General features: G+C 45.8%; 2 protein-coding genes across 2 annotated transcripts in view; one reads left to right on the top strand and one right to left on the bottom strand.

Annotated features, from left to right (window-relative positions):
* The window catches only part of LOC309564420 (uncharacterized protein), a gene marked incomplete at both ends in the record, with an annotated part of 648,900 nt that overhangs the window by 89,141 nt on the left and 543,882 nt on the right, over positions 1–15,877 (top strand). The window contains 2 exon segments of the mRNA XM_082269050.1: positions 731–895; positions 9,774–9,925. Coding sequence (XP_082125176.1) covers positions 731–895; positions 9,774–9,925 — 317 coding nt within the window.
* Positions 1–15,877, bottom strand: part of LOC309562909 (gastrula zinc finger protein XlCGF66.1-like) — a 471,303-nt gene that overhangs the window by 176,062 nt on the left and 279,364 nt on the right. The gene's annotated exons all lie outside the window — the stretch shown is intronic.

Below are 15,877 nucleotides of genomic sequence, written 5' to 3'. Positions count from 1 at the left end.
AAAGCTGCCTGATGTGGGCGGAGTCCTGGTTTAGGGGAACCAATCTGCTGATGTCTAGTAGTAATCTTTTTTCTTTCTATTTTAGTACATGGACGGGAGATGAGGAAAACCTCAGAGGATTATCTCACTTTGTCCCCAGACTGTAAAGTAGAAGATGAGGACATCACACAGTATAGTCCAGGAGAAAACCCGACTACCACAAATGTCCATCCGGCACCACACAGTGTAGATGGACCATCGTATTCCTCTTATCCTGAGGAACCTCAGACTGTGAGGGACGGGGCCGGACCATCGTATTCCTCTTATCCTGAGGAACCTCAGACTGTGAGGGATGGTGCCGGACCATCGTATTCCTCGTATCCTGAGGAACCTCAGACTGCGAGGGACGGTGCCGGACCATCATATTCCTCTTATCCCGAGGAACCTCAGACTGTGGGGGAAGGTGCCGGACCAACGTATTCCTCTTATCCTGAGGAACCTCAGACTGTGAGGGACGGGGCCGGACCATCGTATTCCTCGTATCCTGAGGAACCTCAGACTGCGAGGGACGGTGCCGGACCATCGTATTCCTCGTATCCTGAGGAACCTCAGACTGCGAGGGACGGTGCCGGACCATCGTATTTCTCTTATCCCGAGGAACCTCAGACTGTGGGGGAAGGTGCCGGACCAACGTATTCCTCTTATCCTGAGAAGCCTCAGACTGTGAGGGACGGTACCTTTCTTCCAACAGATAAGCGGTTTTCCTGTACTGAATGCGGGAAGCATTTCCGTTTGGAATCCCGTCTTAATATGCATAAAAGAACCCACACAGGTGAAAAAGTACCTTCCTGCCCTGAGTGCGGGAAATGTTTTTCAAACAAATATATACTTTCCATACATCACAAATCTCACACAGGTGAGAGGCCATATTCCTGTCCTGAGTGCGGGAAATGTTTTGTACAAAAAGCAAATCTTGTCACACATCAGAGGTCTCACACGGGGGAAAATTCGAATTACTGTCCTGAGTGCGGGAAATGTTTTTCCAAGAGATCCTATCTCAAAACCCATCAGAGATTGCATACAGGAGAGAATCTTTATTCCTGTTCTGAGTGCGGGAAATGTTTTGTATACAAATCACATCTCGTTATACATCAAAGGTCTCACACTGGGGAAAAGCCGTATTCCTGCCTTGAGTGCGGGAAATGTTTTTCCACGAAGTCCCATCTCAACAGCCATCAAAGATTGCACACAGGAGAGAAGGCGTATTCCTGCTCTGAGTGTGAGAAATGCTTTGTAGAAAAATCAAGTCTTGACGCACATCTGAGGACTCACACGGGAGAGAAGCCTTTTTCCTGTCCTGAGTGCGGAAAATGTTTTTCAGACAGGTCGTCTCTTCATAAACATCAAAGATTGCACACAGGTGAGAAGCCGCATTCCTGCCCTGACTGCGGGAAATGTTTTTTACAAAAATCAGAACTTGTTAAACATCAGAGGTCTCACACGGGGGAAAAGCCGTATTCCTGTCCTGAGTGCGGGAAATGTTTTTTAGATAAATCAAATCTTTCCAGACATCAGAAAGTGCATGCGGATGAGAAGCCCTTTTCTTGTCCTGAGTGCGGAAAATGTTTTTCATTGAAGTCCTATCTTTACAAACATCAGAGATTGCACACGGGGGAGAAACCACTTTCCTGTCCTGAGTGAGGGAATTGTTCCTCACTGAAGTTGTGTCTTCCCGTACATCAGGGGTCCCACACAACAACCCTTGAGGTGTATTAGTGCCTTGAGTGCGGGAAATGTCTTCTATATGAATGTTACTTGACATGTGGGGAAGAAGCACACCCTGATATACACCTCAGATATACTCCATGGCTGATCTTCATCGTGTAAGAAACTCTTCATAAGGAGATCAGAGATCACCAAAGACATGGATGAAGTGTTGTCCCGTGTTGGCCATTGATAGCAGGAGAAAAATAAAAATGGAGTCCTTACCTTTCATTGGCTGAGTACATTTTGTGGTGAAAGATTTTGCGAACACTTAAAGGTCTATTTTGAGAGATTTTAGTTGAGTGAGTGTTGATGTTATTTCATACAATGGTTTTCTATTATTATCAGCTCCATCTAGTGGTTATAATGAGGTATTGCGGTATTAATTCTGCATTATGGCCAGTAGAAGGAGCCGATGATCATAGGACATTACTGTGATAATTTAAATATGGTCAGAATTTGTTATGGGTGGAAAAATGCTTGTCACACTCACCCAATTAATTTTCTGTAGATAGACCCCTTAGTTCCCTTCGCCAGGCGTGGCTTCATACCTGTATGTAAGATCATACGCATGGACTTATGAATACATTAGACATTGGGTGAATTGCTGTGCAAATTTCTTATGAACAGAACCCCAAATATCAGGAGAAATGTATTTACAGACAGGAAGTATGGAGCAGATAAATTAATAGACCTCCTAGCAATGTTATTACCAGGCTGCAGCTAGGGGGAGCTATAACGTTTGGAGTGTGGCCACAGGAGAGTGATCCCATCTAGCTCACATTTTACCCTTTCGTTGCCTGAGCTGTGTTTGCACATGTGTTAAAATGCACATTTTGGGTCTGAAGATTTGTTAACACCCCCCAAACATCTATTTTCATAAAGCAGAGACCCTGGAGAATAAAATGGCGGTGATTGTAAAGGTGTTCCTCGTACACAAATGTCACCCTAATATCCGGGTCTATTTTCTGCTTTTCTCCCATTTTTTATGCTGTGATCTTTTCTACAATACGTAGTTATAATAATGTAACACGTTGTGTATTGTATACAAATTATTTCTGACTCCGCCTCCACATTCCAGACAGGTCATTTTCCTGACCAATTGGATTCCTTCCTTTACTATTTCCTGATTTCTTGACTGTAATCTTGTTAAAGTTAAAATATAATAAAACATTTTCTGAACTACTCTTATTGGGGGTCTTCTTGGTTCGGGACCCTCCTCCTACATTGTTAATTTCTTGATTTATTTGGTTTGTCATCTTCCATTTCCAGGACTGTGTGATGTCTGTGGAGTTTATTTTTGTTATTTCTATTTTAAAAATGTTTATGCATAAGAAAATAAATAATTTACTGAAAATTGAAAATTGTCGATGCAATGATGACAATCTTTGGTACCCAAACATTGTTCATGGGTGATGCTCTAAAATACTTTACAGGTCATCAGATTAGAGTTAACCAAAAATAATGGTACAGAGTGCAGTGGTCAGGAGTATATCATATACAGCCCAGGGTACAGAGCGCAGTGGTCAGGAGTACATCATATACAACCCAAGGTACAGAGTGCAGTGGACAGGAGTATATCCTATACAGCCCAAGGAACAGAGTGCAGTGGACAGGAGTATATCATATACAGCCCAGGGTACAGAGTGCAGTGGTCAGGAGTATATCATATACAGCCCAGGGTACAGAGTGCAGTGGTCAGGAGTATATCATATACAGCCCAAGGAACAGAGTGCAGTGGACAGGAGTATATCATATACAGCCCAAGGAACAGAGTGCAGTGGACAGGGGTATATCATATACAGCCCAAGGAACAGAGTGCAGTGGACAGGAGTATATCATATACAGCCCAGGGTACAGAGTGCAGTGGTCAGGAGTATATCATATACAGCCCAAGGAACAGAGTGCAGTGGACAGGAGTATATCATATACAGCCCAAGGAACAGAGTGCAGTGGACAGGGGTATATCATATACAGCCCAAGGAACAGAGTGCAGTGGACAGGGGTATATCATATACAGCCCAAGGAACAGAGTGCAGTGGACAGAAGTATATCATATACAGCCCAGGGTACAGAGTGCAGTGGTCAACAATATGTCATATACAGCCCGGGGTACAGAGTGCAGTGGTCAGGAGTATATAATACAGCCCAAGGTACAGAGTGCAGGGGTCAGGAGTATATCATATACAGCCGAGGGTACCGAGTGCGGTGGTCAGGAATATATCATATAAAGCCCAGTGTACAGAGTGCAGTGGTCAGGAATATGTCATATACAGCCCAGGGTACAGAGTGCAGGGGTCAGGAGTATATCATATACAGCCGAGGGTACCGAGTGCGGTGGTCAGGAATATATCATATAAAGCCCAGTGTACAGAGTGCAGTGGTCAGGAATATATCATATAAAGCCCAGTGTACAGAGTGCAGTGGTCAGGAATATGTCATATACAGCCCAGGGTACAGAGTGCAGGGGTCAGGAGTATATCATATACAGCCCAGGGTACAGAGTGCAGGGGTCAGGAGTATATCATATACAGCCCAGGGTACAGAGTGCAGTGCTCAGGAATATATCATATAAAGCCCAGTGTACAGAGTGCAGTGGTCAGGAATATATCATATAAAGCCCAGAGTGCAGTGGTCAGGAATATGTCATATACAGCCCAGGGTACAGAGTGCAGGGGTCAGGAGTAGATCATATACAGCCCAGGGTACAGACTGCAGGGGTCAGAAGTATATCATATACAGCCAAGGGTACAGAGTACAGTGGTCAGGAATATGTCATATACAGCCCAGGGTACAGAGTGCAGTTGCCAGGAGTATGTCATATACAACCCAGGGTACAGAGGGCAGTGTGCAGGAATATATCATATACAGCCCAGGGTACAGATTGTGGTGGTCAGGAGTATATCATATACAGCCCAGGGTAAAGATTGCAGTGGTCAAGAGTATGTCATATACAGCTCAGTGTACACAGTGTAGTGGTTAGAAGATTATCATGTACAGAGTCCGGTGATCAGGGGTGTGTCATATGTAGCGCTACCCCCACAGCAGTCGCTGAATACATTGGTCCTCTGTTCTTACCACGACTGTAGTAAAGACCTCAGCACCTCTGACACACACACACAGAGGCAAGGAAGGGTAACCTTTAGTAAATACCTTGGGGTCACCCTGTAATGAAAACCTGAGACCTTGAGGTACAATGTCAAGATATATTGAAAGAAGTAATGTTTGATGTACCAATGAATGCAATGTGAGGTATATAGAATGTTGCACAATTATGCAAGATAAAGGTAATATTCTAAATGCAAAGAATTGTTAGCTTGAACTGCAACCTTCTCCATCAAGTAGGCAGGTAAAGGCAACCGTGATCTATTAGCAATAGAGATATGACTAGGTCACCCATGGTCATGTAATTTGGAGGTCTAGACTTAGGCCTAGTCTTTGCATGTAAAGAAACAAAGATACTGATACAACTGCAAGACATGCTTTATAGCAGAAGATTCTCCTATAGTCTTTGCCAGACTCTTTGGCCGGCCATGTTGGAGCCCTCAAAGATGTTGGTGCACTTTGCAGAACAGACTTGCAAGCAGAAAGCCAGTCCATAAAGCACTGAACTCAAAGCAGGCAGCTAGGATTTATCACTCTAAGATGAAGGCTATAGACAAGTGATGGTGAACCTTGGCACCCCAGATATTTTGGAACTATATTTCCTATGATGCCTAACTACACTGCAGAGTGCATGAGCATCGTGGGAAATGTAGTTCCAAAACATCTGGGGTGCCATGGTTCGCCATCACTGCTATATGACACTAAGTCCGGGAGTATGTTATAGCAGGAAAAAATATGAAGAGTGTCCACTCACCAAAGTCCCAGTGACTGTGAGATCAAGCTTGTCTGCAGGGCTCTAGGGGGCCCCCTTTGTGGATGGAAAGGGTCCTAGGTGACTCTCCACAGGATTAGTGGCTCAAATGGTCTCAGCGATGCCGCTGTGATTTTCTGCCGCAGCTTGTGATGATAGCGATATGGCTCAGCTGAACTGTCTGTGCGCTCAGGTTCCCCGAGCAGCTTTCACAGTAGTCCTCAGTGCAGGACTTGAGTATACACATACACCCAGTTGCGGGGTCTAGCATGGCCCGGCGAGTGCAGTGGTTATTCCCCAGTGTCGGTCGACTTTGATACCCAGACAAAAATGTCATTTACAATGGGTCTCGTTACACATATACAGCCCAAGATATAGAGTACAGTGTGTGAGGAACATGTCATATCTGACCCCCCTGCTTGCACTAGCCCTCTCCTTTCACAAAGGACCCCCCCAACACATATCTCACCCCCCCCCCCCCCGGCTAGCACTTGCCCTCTCTGCTGCCATTTTCTCTCCAGAGCACATATCCAACTCCCCCACCCCCTCTGCTAGCAATAGCCCTCTGCCCTCTCAAAGCACCCACAAGCACATATCTGACGCCTCTCACTAGCAATAGCCCTCTCTCCTCCCAAAGTGCCCCTCCACCCCCCCCCCCCCAGCACTAGCCCTCTCTCCTCCCAAAGACCCACCCCCAACACATATCTGCCCCCTGCTAGCACTAGCCCTCTCTCCTCCCAAAGTGCCCCCTCCGGCACATATCAAACTACCTCCACCCCCCCCCCCCCCAAGCTCTAGCCCTCTCTCCTCCCAAAGTGTCCCCCAGCACATGTTGAAACCCCCCCCCTCCCACTATGCACTAGCCCTCTTGCCTCCCGAAGCACCCCCCAGCACGCACATATCTGACCCCCGCTAGCACTATCCCTCTCACCTCCCAAAGCACCCCACAGCACATATCCCACTTCCCCCATGCTCTTTTTGTTTTGCACTCATGACTCCTACTACACATTACACACTCCTGTCCCCTGCATTCTATACCTTAAATATTCCTGTAACCTGCATTCCATGCATACCACTCAAAATTTGGCCACACCCACTGCTACGCACGCCACATTACTGCTGTCTGGGGCAACCAAAAGTGTCTCAGGTCTTTTACAATATTACAGCGGATACTGTGCAATGCTAAAGTGTTCGGGCATGGCTTGAAGAAAAGTTGGCAAACCAACCCAAACCCGAAGCTCATGCCCACTGAGAAACGGAAACTTTTAATTTCTCAAAAAAACTCCTAGGGACTTTTAGAGAAACCCTGGCTGAGAAAGTCTGGACTACACAGTAATATATTTCTACGCCCCTTGGTGGGAGTGGAGATGAGAGGACACTGTTTCTCAAGGCTGCAGTTCCTCTGAGCTCCACAAGGTGTTGATCTCACCAATACCCAGAAAGGAAGTCTCTATGGAAGGCAGGTGTTCCGTGAAAAAACCCTAACCGTGAAAATTCCCTACCCTCGTCACTTCCGGTGTTCCGTGAAAAAACCCTACCCGTGAAAATTTCCTACCCTCGTCACTTCCGGTGTTCCGTGAAAAAACCCTACCCGTGAAAATTTCCTACCCTCGTCACTTCCGGTGCATCTACGTCATTGAACAGCTGAGCAGCTTAGCAGTGCGCATGCTCGAAGCTCCGGAGGGTAGGGAATTTTCACGGGGTAGGGTTTTTTAACGTTACACCGCATCAGCTGTTGCCGCGGTTACATTAAAACATCTTGGCTGCAACATGAAATCAACTCCGCTCCTACCCCTGTGACTTCCCTGATCTCGGCAATTAAATTTAAAAGCGGCGGCGGGTCTATGAAAATATAACTCACGGAGCCGAGATCTCTGTGATTTATATTTTCATACTCCTGCCGCTTTTATATTTAGTTGCCGAGATCAGGGAAGTCACAGGGGTAGGAGCAGAGATGATTTCATGTTGCAGCCGAGATGATTTCATGTACCCGCGGCAACAGCTGATGCGGTATAACGTTACAACACACTACCGTGAAAATTCCCTACCATCCGGAGCTTCGAGCATGCGCAATGCTGAGCTGCTCAGCTGTTCCATGACGTATGTGACAGGAAGTGACAAGGGTAGGGAATTTTCACGAGGTAGGGTTTTTTAACGTTACACCGGTGCACCAAGTAATGAAACAGCTGAGCAGCCTACCAGTGTGCATGGTCACAGCACTGGAGGGTCGGGAATTTTCACGGGGTAGGGTTTTTTAACGTTACAACGCATCAGCTGTTGCCGCGGGTACATTAAATCATCTCCGCTGCAACATTAAATCATCTCCGCTCCTACCTCTGTGACTTCCCTGATCTCGGCTACTAAATGTAAAAGCGGCGGCGGATCTATGAAAATATAACTCACGGAGCCGAGATCTTTTCATACTCCCACCGCTTTTACATTTAGTAGCCGAGATCAGGGAAGTCACAGGGGTAGGAGCGGAGATGATTTCATGTTGCAGCGGAGATGATTTAATGTACCCGCGGCAACAGCTGATGCGTAGTAAAGTTACAAAACACTACCCCGTGAAAATTCCCTACCCTCCGGAGCTGTGAGCATGCGCACTGGTAAGCTGCTCAGATGTTCAATGACGTAGGTGCTACCCACCGGAGCTGTGAGCATGCGCAGTGGTAAGCTGCTCAGCTGTTCCATGACCTATGTGAACATGAAGTAACGAGGGTAGGGAATTTTCACGAGGTAGGGTTTGCAATGATGTCAAGTACAGACAGGAATTCTCTATGGAAGGCAGGAAGTGATGTCAGGTACAGACAGGAAGTGATGTCAGGTGCAGCAGAAACTTCCAGGTTAGAGGTGAGAGTGGAGGAAGTAGAGAGGAGACCTTGCTGGAACTTTACAGCAAAGTAAGTAATAAGATAAGATTCTATTTACACCCAGCAACCCCCCCCTCCCCCGTCATGTCCGTCCTCTTCCTCCATAGTCATTGTGACGTCTTTTATCTCCAGCAGATGATGATACACACATATATAGTGTGGAAACGTAGATTAACCCCTTTAGGGTCAGAATATTTCCCCACTTCAGGGCTGGAATATTATCTTCATTTTGGACTTAAATTCTAGTAATATGGTCCTCAGGGTCTATGGGGGGGTAATAGGGTTAAAGACTCTGGGGGCTTCTGATATGATAGTGACTCTGAAGGACTCCGAGGGCTTAGTCAGACTTCAGGTCACAGAAGAGGAGGCTGTAGGGCTCAGGGGGCCTCTAAGGTAGGGAGGGGAGGCTCTTGATCGATGATGGTCCTCCTACATGCACTTTCTAGACCTCCTTACAAAATTCCTGCCAGGAAATGAAGGCAGCCTTCACACACATTCTTCCCATGTTACTGGTCAAGTAATATGTTCCAAGACACCGAGCAGAATGAAGAAGGGAAATCCTTCACCCTGGGTACACACTCGTTGTTAGAGGATCTGTTTGCGCAGACTCGCTTAGCAGGCCCATGTTGGGGGTCTGAGGGAGCCATCCAATACCTTCTCATTACATAGACTGTCTCAGAGCCTGGTATCGGAATTCAGAACACCAGGAACCCACCACCACTCTGTACAAGGTCCTGGACACTACAGTATACTTAGCAACTAAGAGAACAAGCCCCTCACCCACTGCTGTCATCCTCCTCCTCCTACCCACACTGGCCTACCAGGGATGAGAACAATATCCTCCGCCCCAGCCCTCTAATTCACCAACAGCATCCTCCTTCTATCCAATTCCATCTCTGACTGCAGATAGTGACATCACTCCTATCAGTCAGCAGGCTTCCGGAGATTGGAGCCTTGTAGTCGGAGTTCTGATAATTATCCAAATTAGCTCCGACCAAAAGTCAACAAGTTCCCCTTCCTGGACATCATGATGACCCTACATTGACCTCACAGCACTGCCTCAGAGCAAAACAGGAAGACAGAAGAAGGATTGTAGTCCTTGTCTGCCAATCTAAAACTAATCAGAACCAGTTCAGAAACAAAACAAACCCAACAGAGAAAAGGGAACTTTGATCCGGCGGGCCAAGAGGGTCCCAGGACCTCGAAAATTTAACAGACACTAAGTAGATTAAACTAAATGTGTTCCCATGGGGGCAGTAGTTCTTATATGTACAGCAACCCCCATCCTATTATTGTGTGATCAGTACATGCAAATAGTTATTACTTCAATTTCTCAAAGTTATCCATCTACAAGGAGACCTGTATCGATCAAATGAGAATGGTGGAGGACCCGGGTCACATGACTGAGAAGATACTAAACCTCACACTGGAGATCATCTATCTGCTGATCGGAGAGGTGAGGAGGATTCTGGGAGGTCACATGACATCACTCTTATCTCTAATTAAAAAACACAGACCTGACCGGTGTAGCGTGAGAATTACCTACCCCGTGAGAATTACCTACCCCTCGTCACTTCCGGCCAGGAACAGCTGAGCAGCGCAGCAGTGCGCATGCTCACAGGGCCGGATACCTAAAGGGACGACAGAGGAGCAGACTAGTGCGCATGCGCACTAGTATGGAAATAGCACGGTGTACCGTGGAAAAAACCTACCCACGCGGCGGTTAAATAAAACAGCGGGGTTGCAATACGAATCATCTCCGCTCCTGTGCCTGTCACTTCCCTGCTCTCGGCAAGTAAATATAAAAGCGGCTGGCGTCTCCGTGATTTATCTTTTCATACAGCCGCCGCCGCTTTTATATTTACTTGCCGAGAGCAGGGAAGTGACCGGGACAGGAGCGGAGATGATTCGTATTGCAGCACAGTTGTTTTAATGTAACAGCTGCATTCCATACAGTGCCGTGAACCGGAAGTGACGATGGGTAGGTTTTTCTCACGGGTAGGTAATTCTCACGGAACACCGAGAGGGGAGGAGGATTCTGGGAGGTCACATGACATCACTCTTATCTCTAATAATAAAACACAGACCTGACCGGTGTAAAGTTGGAAAAACCTACCCCGTGAGAAATGCATACCCACGTCACTTCCTGTCAGGAACAGCTGAGCAGCGTAGCAGTGCGCATGCTCACAGCCCCGGTGACCTAATTGAACAGCTGAGGAGCTGAGAAGTGCGCATGCTCTGAGGGTATGACATTTTGACGGTAGTGTGTGTATCGTTACACGGCATGAGCTGTTGCGGCGGTTACATTAAAACAGCTCGGCCGCAACATGAGTCATCTCCGCTCCTACCACTGTCACTTCCCTGATCTCGGCTAGTAAATGTAAAAGCGGTGGCGGGTGTATGTAATGTAAATCACGGAGATCTCGGCTCCGTGATCCGCTTTTACATCTAGTAGCTGACATCAGGGAAGTGACAGGGGTAGGAGCGGAGATGACTCATGTTGCAGCGGAGATGTTTTAATGTGGTGATGCGTTGTAATGTTATAACACACTACTGTGAACATTTCATACCCTCCAAGCATGCGCACTAGTAAGCGCCTCAGCTGTTCACTGACGTAGGTGCACCGGAAGTGACGAGGGTATGAAATTTTCACGGGTAGGTTTTTTCACGGAACACCGGAGAGGTGAGGAGGCTTCTGGGAGGTCACATGACATCACTCTTATCTCTATTAATAAAACACAGACCTGACTGGAGAGGTGAGGAGGATTCTGGGAGGTCACATGACATCACTCTTATCTCTATAAATAAAACAGACGTGACTGGAGAGGCGAGGAGGATTCTGGGAGGTCACATGACATCACTCTTATCTCTAATAATAAAACACAGACCTGACCTGAGAGGTGAGGAGGATTCTGGGAGGTCACATGACATCACTCTTATTTCAGTAAAACACAGACCTGACCGGAGAGGTGAGGAGGATTCTGGGAGGTCACATGACATCACTCTTATCTCTATAAATAAAACAGACGTGACTGGAGAGGCGAGGAGGATTCTGGGAGGTCACATGACATCACTCTTATCTCTAATAATAAAACACAGACCTGACCTGAGAGGTGAGGAGGATTCTGGGAGGTCACATGACATCACTCTTATTTCAGTAAAACACAGACCTGACCGGAGAGGTGAGGAGGATTTTGGTAGGTCATATGATATTCCTGTTGATTTCTCAATACAGAGATTTCCTCTTCTGAAGGCAGGAGATCATATGACCATCACAGTGCCTCCATGTGACTCCCTAAAACCTGAGAGACACAACATGCAGAAGATTCTAGAAGTCACCAAGAAGATGATGGAGCTGCTGACAGGAGAGGTGAGCGGTGCCGGGAATTCTGGGACATTATCCAGTAACAGACAAGGGATGTGTCTGGATGGTGACTGTATCATTGTGTGTGTCAGGTTCCTATAAGGTGTCAGGAAGTCATTGTCTTTCTCCATGCAGGAGTGGGAGTATTTAGAAGGACACAAGGATCTCTACAAGGACGTCGAAATAGAGAATCAGCAGCCCCTCACATCACCGGGTAAGAGGAGATTTTATTGTAAAGGAGAGAGCAGTACGGAGGATCCACCTAGATCCCCCATCATCTGATAAACACATAGAAACAATGTATTCAGTCAGTGTGTGTGTTTCCTACAGATGGATCCAGTAATGGGAACCCACCAGAGAGATGCCCCTCTCCTTTGTATTCCTTGCATTCCAAACAGGAAGGTCACACCATCCCTCACCATCATCAGGTAGGTGGGACTGAGCAACTAGAACAGAACTCTAATCTATGAGAGGACATTCTTCTATGTAATCTCTTGTTCCTTTTTACACATATATTTTATCATCTTTGTGGTTTAGGATGTGGAACTGAAATACATCAAAGCTGAAATTAAAGAGGAAGAAGAAGAGATGTCGATGAGTGGAGATCAGCAGTCTATGGGAGGGGGCGGTCCTCTGTATTCCCGGGATTTGACACAGGAAGATCACACCACCCCTCACCATTACAAGGTTGGTTGATCAGAACATCTGGGACATGGACCTGTGAGACGATGTGTGGCTTTTTTCTATATGTTATGTCCTAATATTACATTTTATGCTTTAAATTTTTATCATTCGCTTGATTTAGAGTGGAGATCCAATTGATATAGAATTTGAGGTTAAAGCAGAAGAAGAGACGTATGTGAGGGATGATCAGCAGTCTATGGAGGAGGATGGAATAACGGGGACATTTATAGAGGAGGACACTCCTACAGAGATCAGCACAGGTGGGTCATTAACTCTAAATACATTCCTCCACTCATACCCCTCACTCCAGAGTAAGGCAAGGACTGGGTGTTATCAGCCTGTAATCCCCTGGTCACTTTCCTGAGCTGTGTTCCCCGTCCTGTATTCCTGTATTTCTCTCGGATAATCTTCCTTCTCTGTGCTGCAGACACAGTTTATGTATCTAGACTGGATTTATGGAGATTCTGGGGTTTAGCTGGCAGCAAAATGTTAATTTTTCCAAAAAGTCTTCCTCAATCTACGACCGGGGGGATGTGTCTTGGGTCTTCAACCCCATGTCCGGGTGTAGCAAGATCTCTGACGGAGCAATTCTCCCGGGGTTCGTAGCTCTGATGTTTGCCGACTGTGCCGGGTGGAGGGATATGTCTGTATAGTCTCAGACCCAAGTTACTGAGTGCAGTCCTATTAGTTGGTAGGCAGCGGTTTTGGACCTCTGCAATCGTCTTATGTGAACTATTAGGCTTCTATCGATTACTGAATAGCAATATTATGAGTCCTGACCATTACACTATATTATTTATATTGTATATTACATACTCTTGACCCCCTGCACTATATACTCTATTTTGTACATTAAATACTCCTGACTTCTGCACTATATACTTTGTGTTGTACATGACATACTCCTGACCCCTGTACTATATACTCTGTGTTGTACATTACATACTCCCGGCCCCTACACTATATAATCTGTGTTGTAAATTACATAATTCTGATAGTGTATAGTCCGAAATGTTGAATCTTATGCAATATGTTGTACATTTCATAGTCCTGACCCCTGCTCTATATACTATGTTGTACATTACATTCTCCTGATCCCTGCACTATATTCTCTATGCTGTTCATTACATAATCCTGATCCGTGCACTATATACTCTATGCTGTACATTACATACTCCTGACCCCTGCACTATATACTCTATGTTGTACATTACATACTCCTGACCCCTACACTATATACTCTATGTTGTACATTACATACTCCTGACCCTTGCACTATATACTCTATGCTGTACATTACATACTCCTGACCCCTGCACTATATACTCTATGTTGTACAATACATACTCCTAAACCCTGCACTATATACTCTGTACTGTACATTGCATACTCCTGACCCCTGCACTATATACTCTATGTTGTACATTACATACTCCTGACCCCTGCACTATATACTCTGTGCTATACATTACATATTCCTGACTCCTGCACTATATACTCTATACTGTACATTACATACTCCTGACCCCTGCACTATATACTCTGTGCTATACATTACATATTCCTGACCCCTGCACTATATACTCTATACTGTACATTACATACTCCTGACCCCCGCACTATATAATCTATGTTGTACATTACATAATTCTGATACTATATAGTCCTATCTGTTATATCTTATACAATATGTTGTACATTACATAGTCCTGACTTCTACTCTTTCCCCTCTACACACTACTATATATACACATAATATGGATTCTCTTTGGTTGCACCCATTTTCTACTAGCTGGACATTTTATATCTGATGATTTGATTGGAGGACAGACTTTTACATGTTGATAATAATGTGATAACATCCTGCAACGTTGGAACCTTAAACAGAAAGTGATAATGAGGGAGGAGTCAATAAACCAATGATGGTGGTCTTCAGGATCAGTCCAGTCTTCATCTTGGTTGGTCTCCCCCATCCTCACTCCCTGACCTCTGGTGGGGCTCAGCCCCGCTGTTATTCATGACTAAATCATGGACTAAATAAGGTAGTGCAGTCCTGCGTGGGTTGGGAAGATGGCAATGAGTGATAGAGGGGGAGGGGACACTCATCCTATAATCCCCTCATCACTGTCACTCCTATCAAATACAGTTCTCATTGGTTAATAACCCAAAAAACAATCTGCGCAGTCACCCAAATAACCAAACTGGGTTGCAAGCTAACACCATATACAGTACCTCACAAAAGTAAGTACACCCCTCACATTTCTGTAAATATTTTTTTCTATCTTTTCATGTGACAACACTGAAGAAATGACGCTTTGCTACAATGTAAAGTAGTGAGTGTACACCTTGTATAACAGTGTAAATTTGCTGTCCCCTCAAAATAACTCAACACACAGCCATTAATCTCCAAACTGCTGGAAACAAAAGTGAGTACACCCCTAAGTGAAAATGTCCAAATTGGACCCAATTAGCCATTTTCCCGGTGTGACTCGTTAGTGTTACAAGGTCTCAGGTGTGACTGGGGAGCAGGTGTGGTAAATTTGGTGTTATCGCTCTCACTCTCTCATACTGGTCACTGGAAGTTCAACATGGCACTTCATGGCAAAGAACTCTCTGAGGATCTGAAAAAAAAAGAATTGCTGCTCTACATAAAGATGACCTAGGCTATAGGAAGATTGGCAAGACCCTGAAACTGAGCTGTAGCACGGTGGCCAAGACCATACAGCAGTTTAACAGGACAGGTTCCACTCAGAATAGGCCTCATCATGGTCGACCAAAGAAGTTGAGTGCACGTCCTCAGCGTCATATCCAGAGGTTGTCTTTGGGAAATAGAAGTATGAGTGCTGCCAGCATTGCTGCAGAGGTTGAAGGGTAGGGGGTCAGCCTGTCGGTGCTTAGACTATACACCTCACACTGCATCAAATTGGTCTGCATGGCTGTCGTCCCAGAAGGAAGCCTCTTCTAAGGTGATGCACAAGAAAGCCCGCAAACAGTTTGCTGAAGACAAGCAGACTAAGGACATGGATTACTGGAACCATCTCCTGTGGTCTGATGAGACCAAGATAAACTTATTTGGTTCAGATGGTATCAAGCTTGTGTGGTGGCAACCAGGTGAGGAGTACAAAGACAAGTGTGTCTTGCCTACAGTCAAGCATGGTGGTGGGAGTGTCATGGTCTGGGGCTGCATGAGTGCTGCTGGCACTGGGGAGCTACAGTTCATTGAGGGAACCATGAATGCCAACATGTTCTGTGACATACTGAAGCAGAGCATGATCTTCTCCCTTCGGAGACTGGGCCGCAGGGCAGTATTCCAACATGATAACGACCCCAATTACACCTCCAAGATGACCACTGTCTTGC

Source organism: Pelophylax lessonae (genome assembly GCF_965119305.1).
Source record: "Pelophylax lessonae genome assembly, chromosome: 9".
NCBI classification, from domain to species: domain Eukaryota; kingdom Metazoa; phylum Chordata; class Amphibia; order Anura; family Ranidae; genus Pelophylax; species Pelophylax lessonae.
This window is presented reverse-complemented; position numbering and strand designations above follow the sequence as displayed.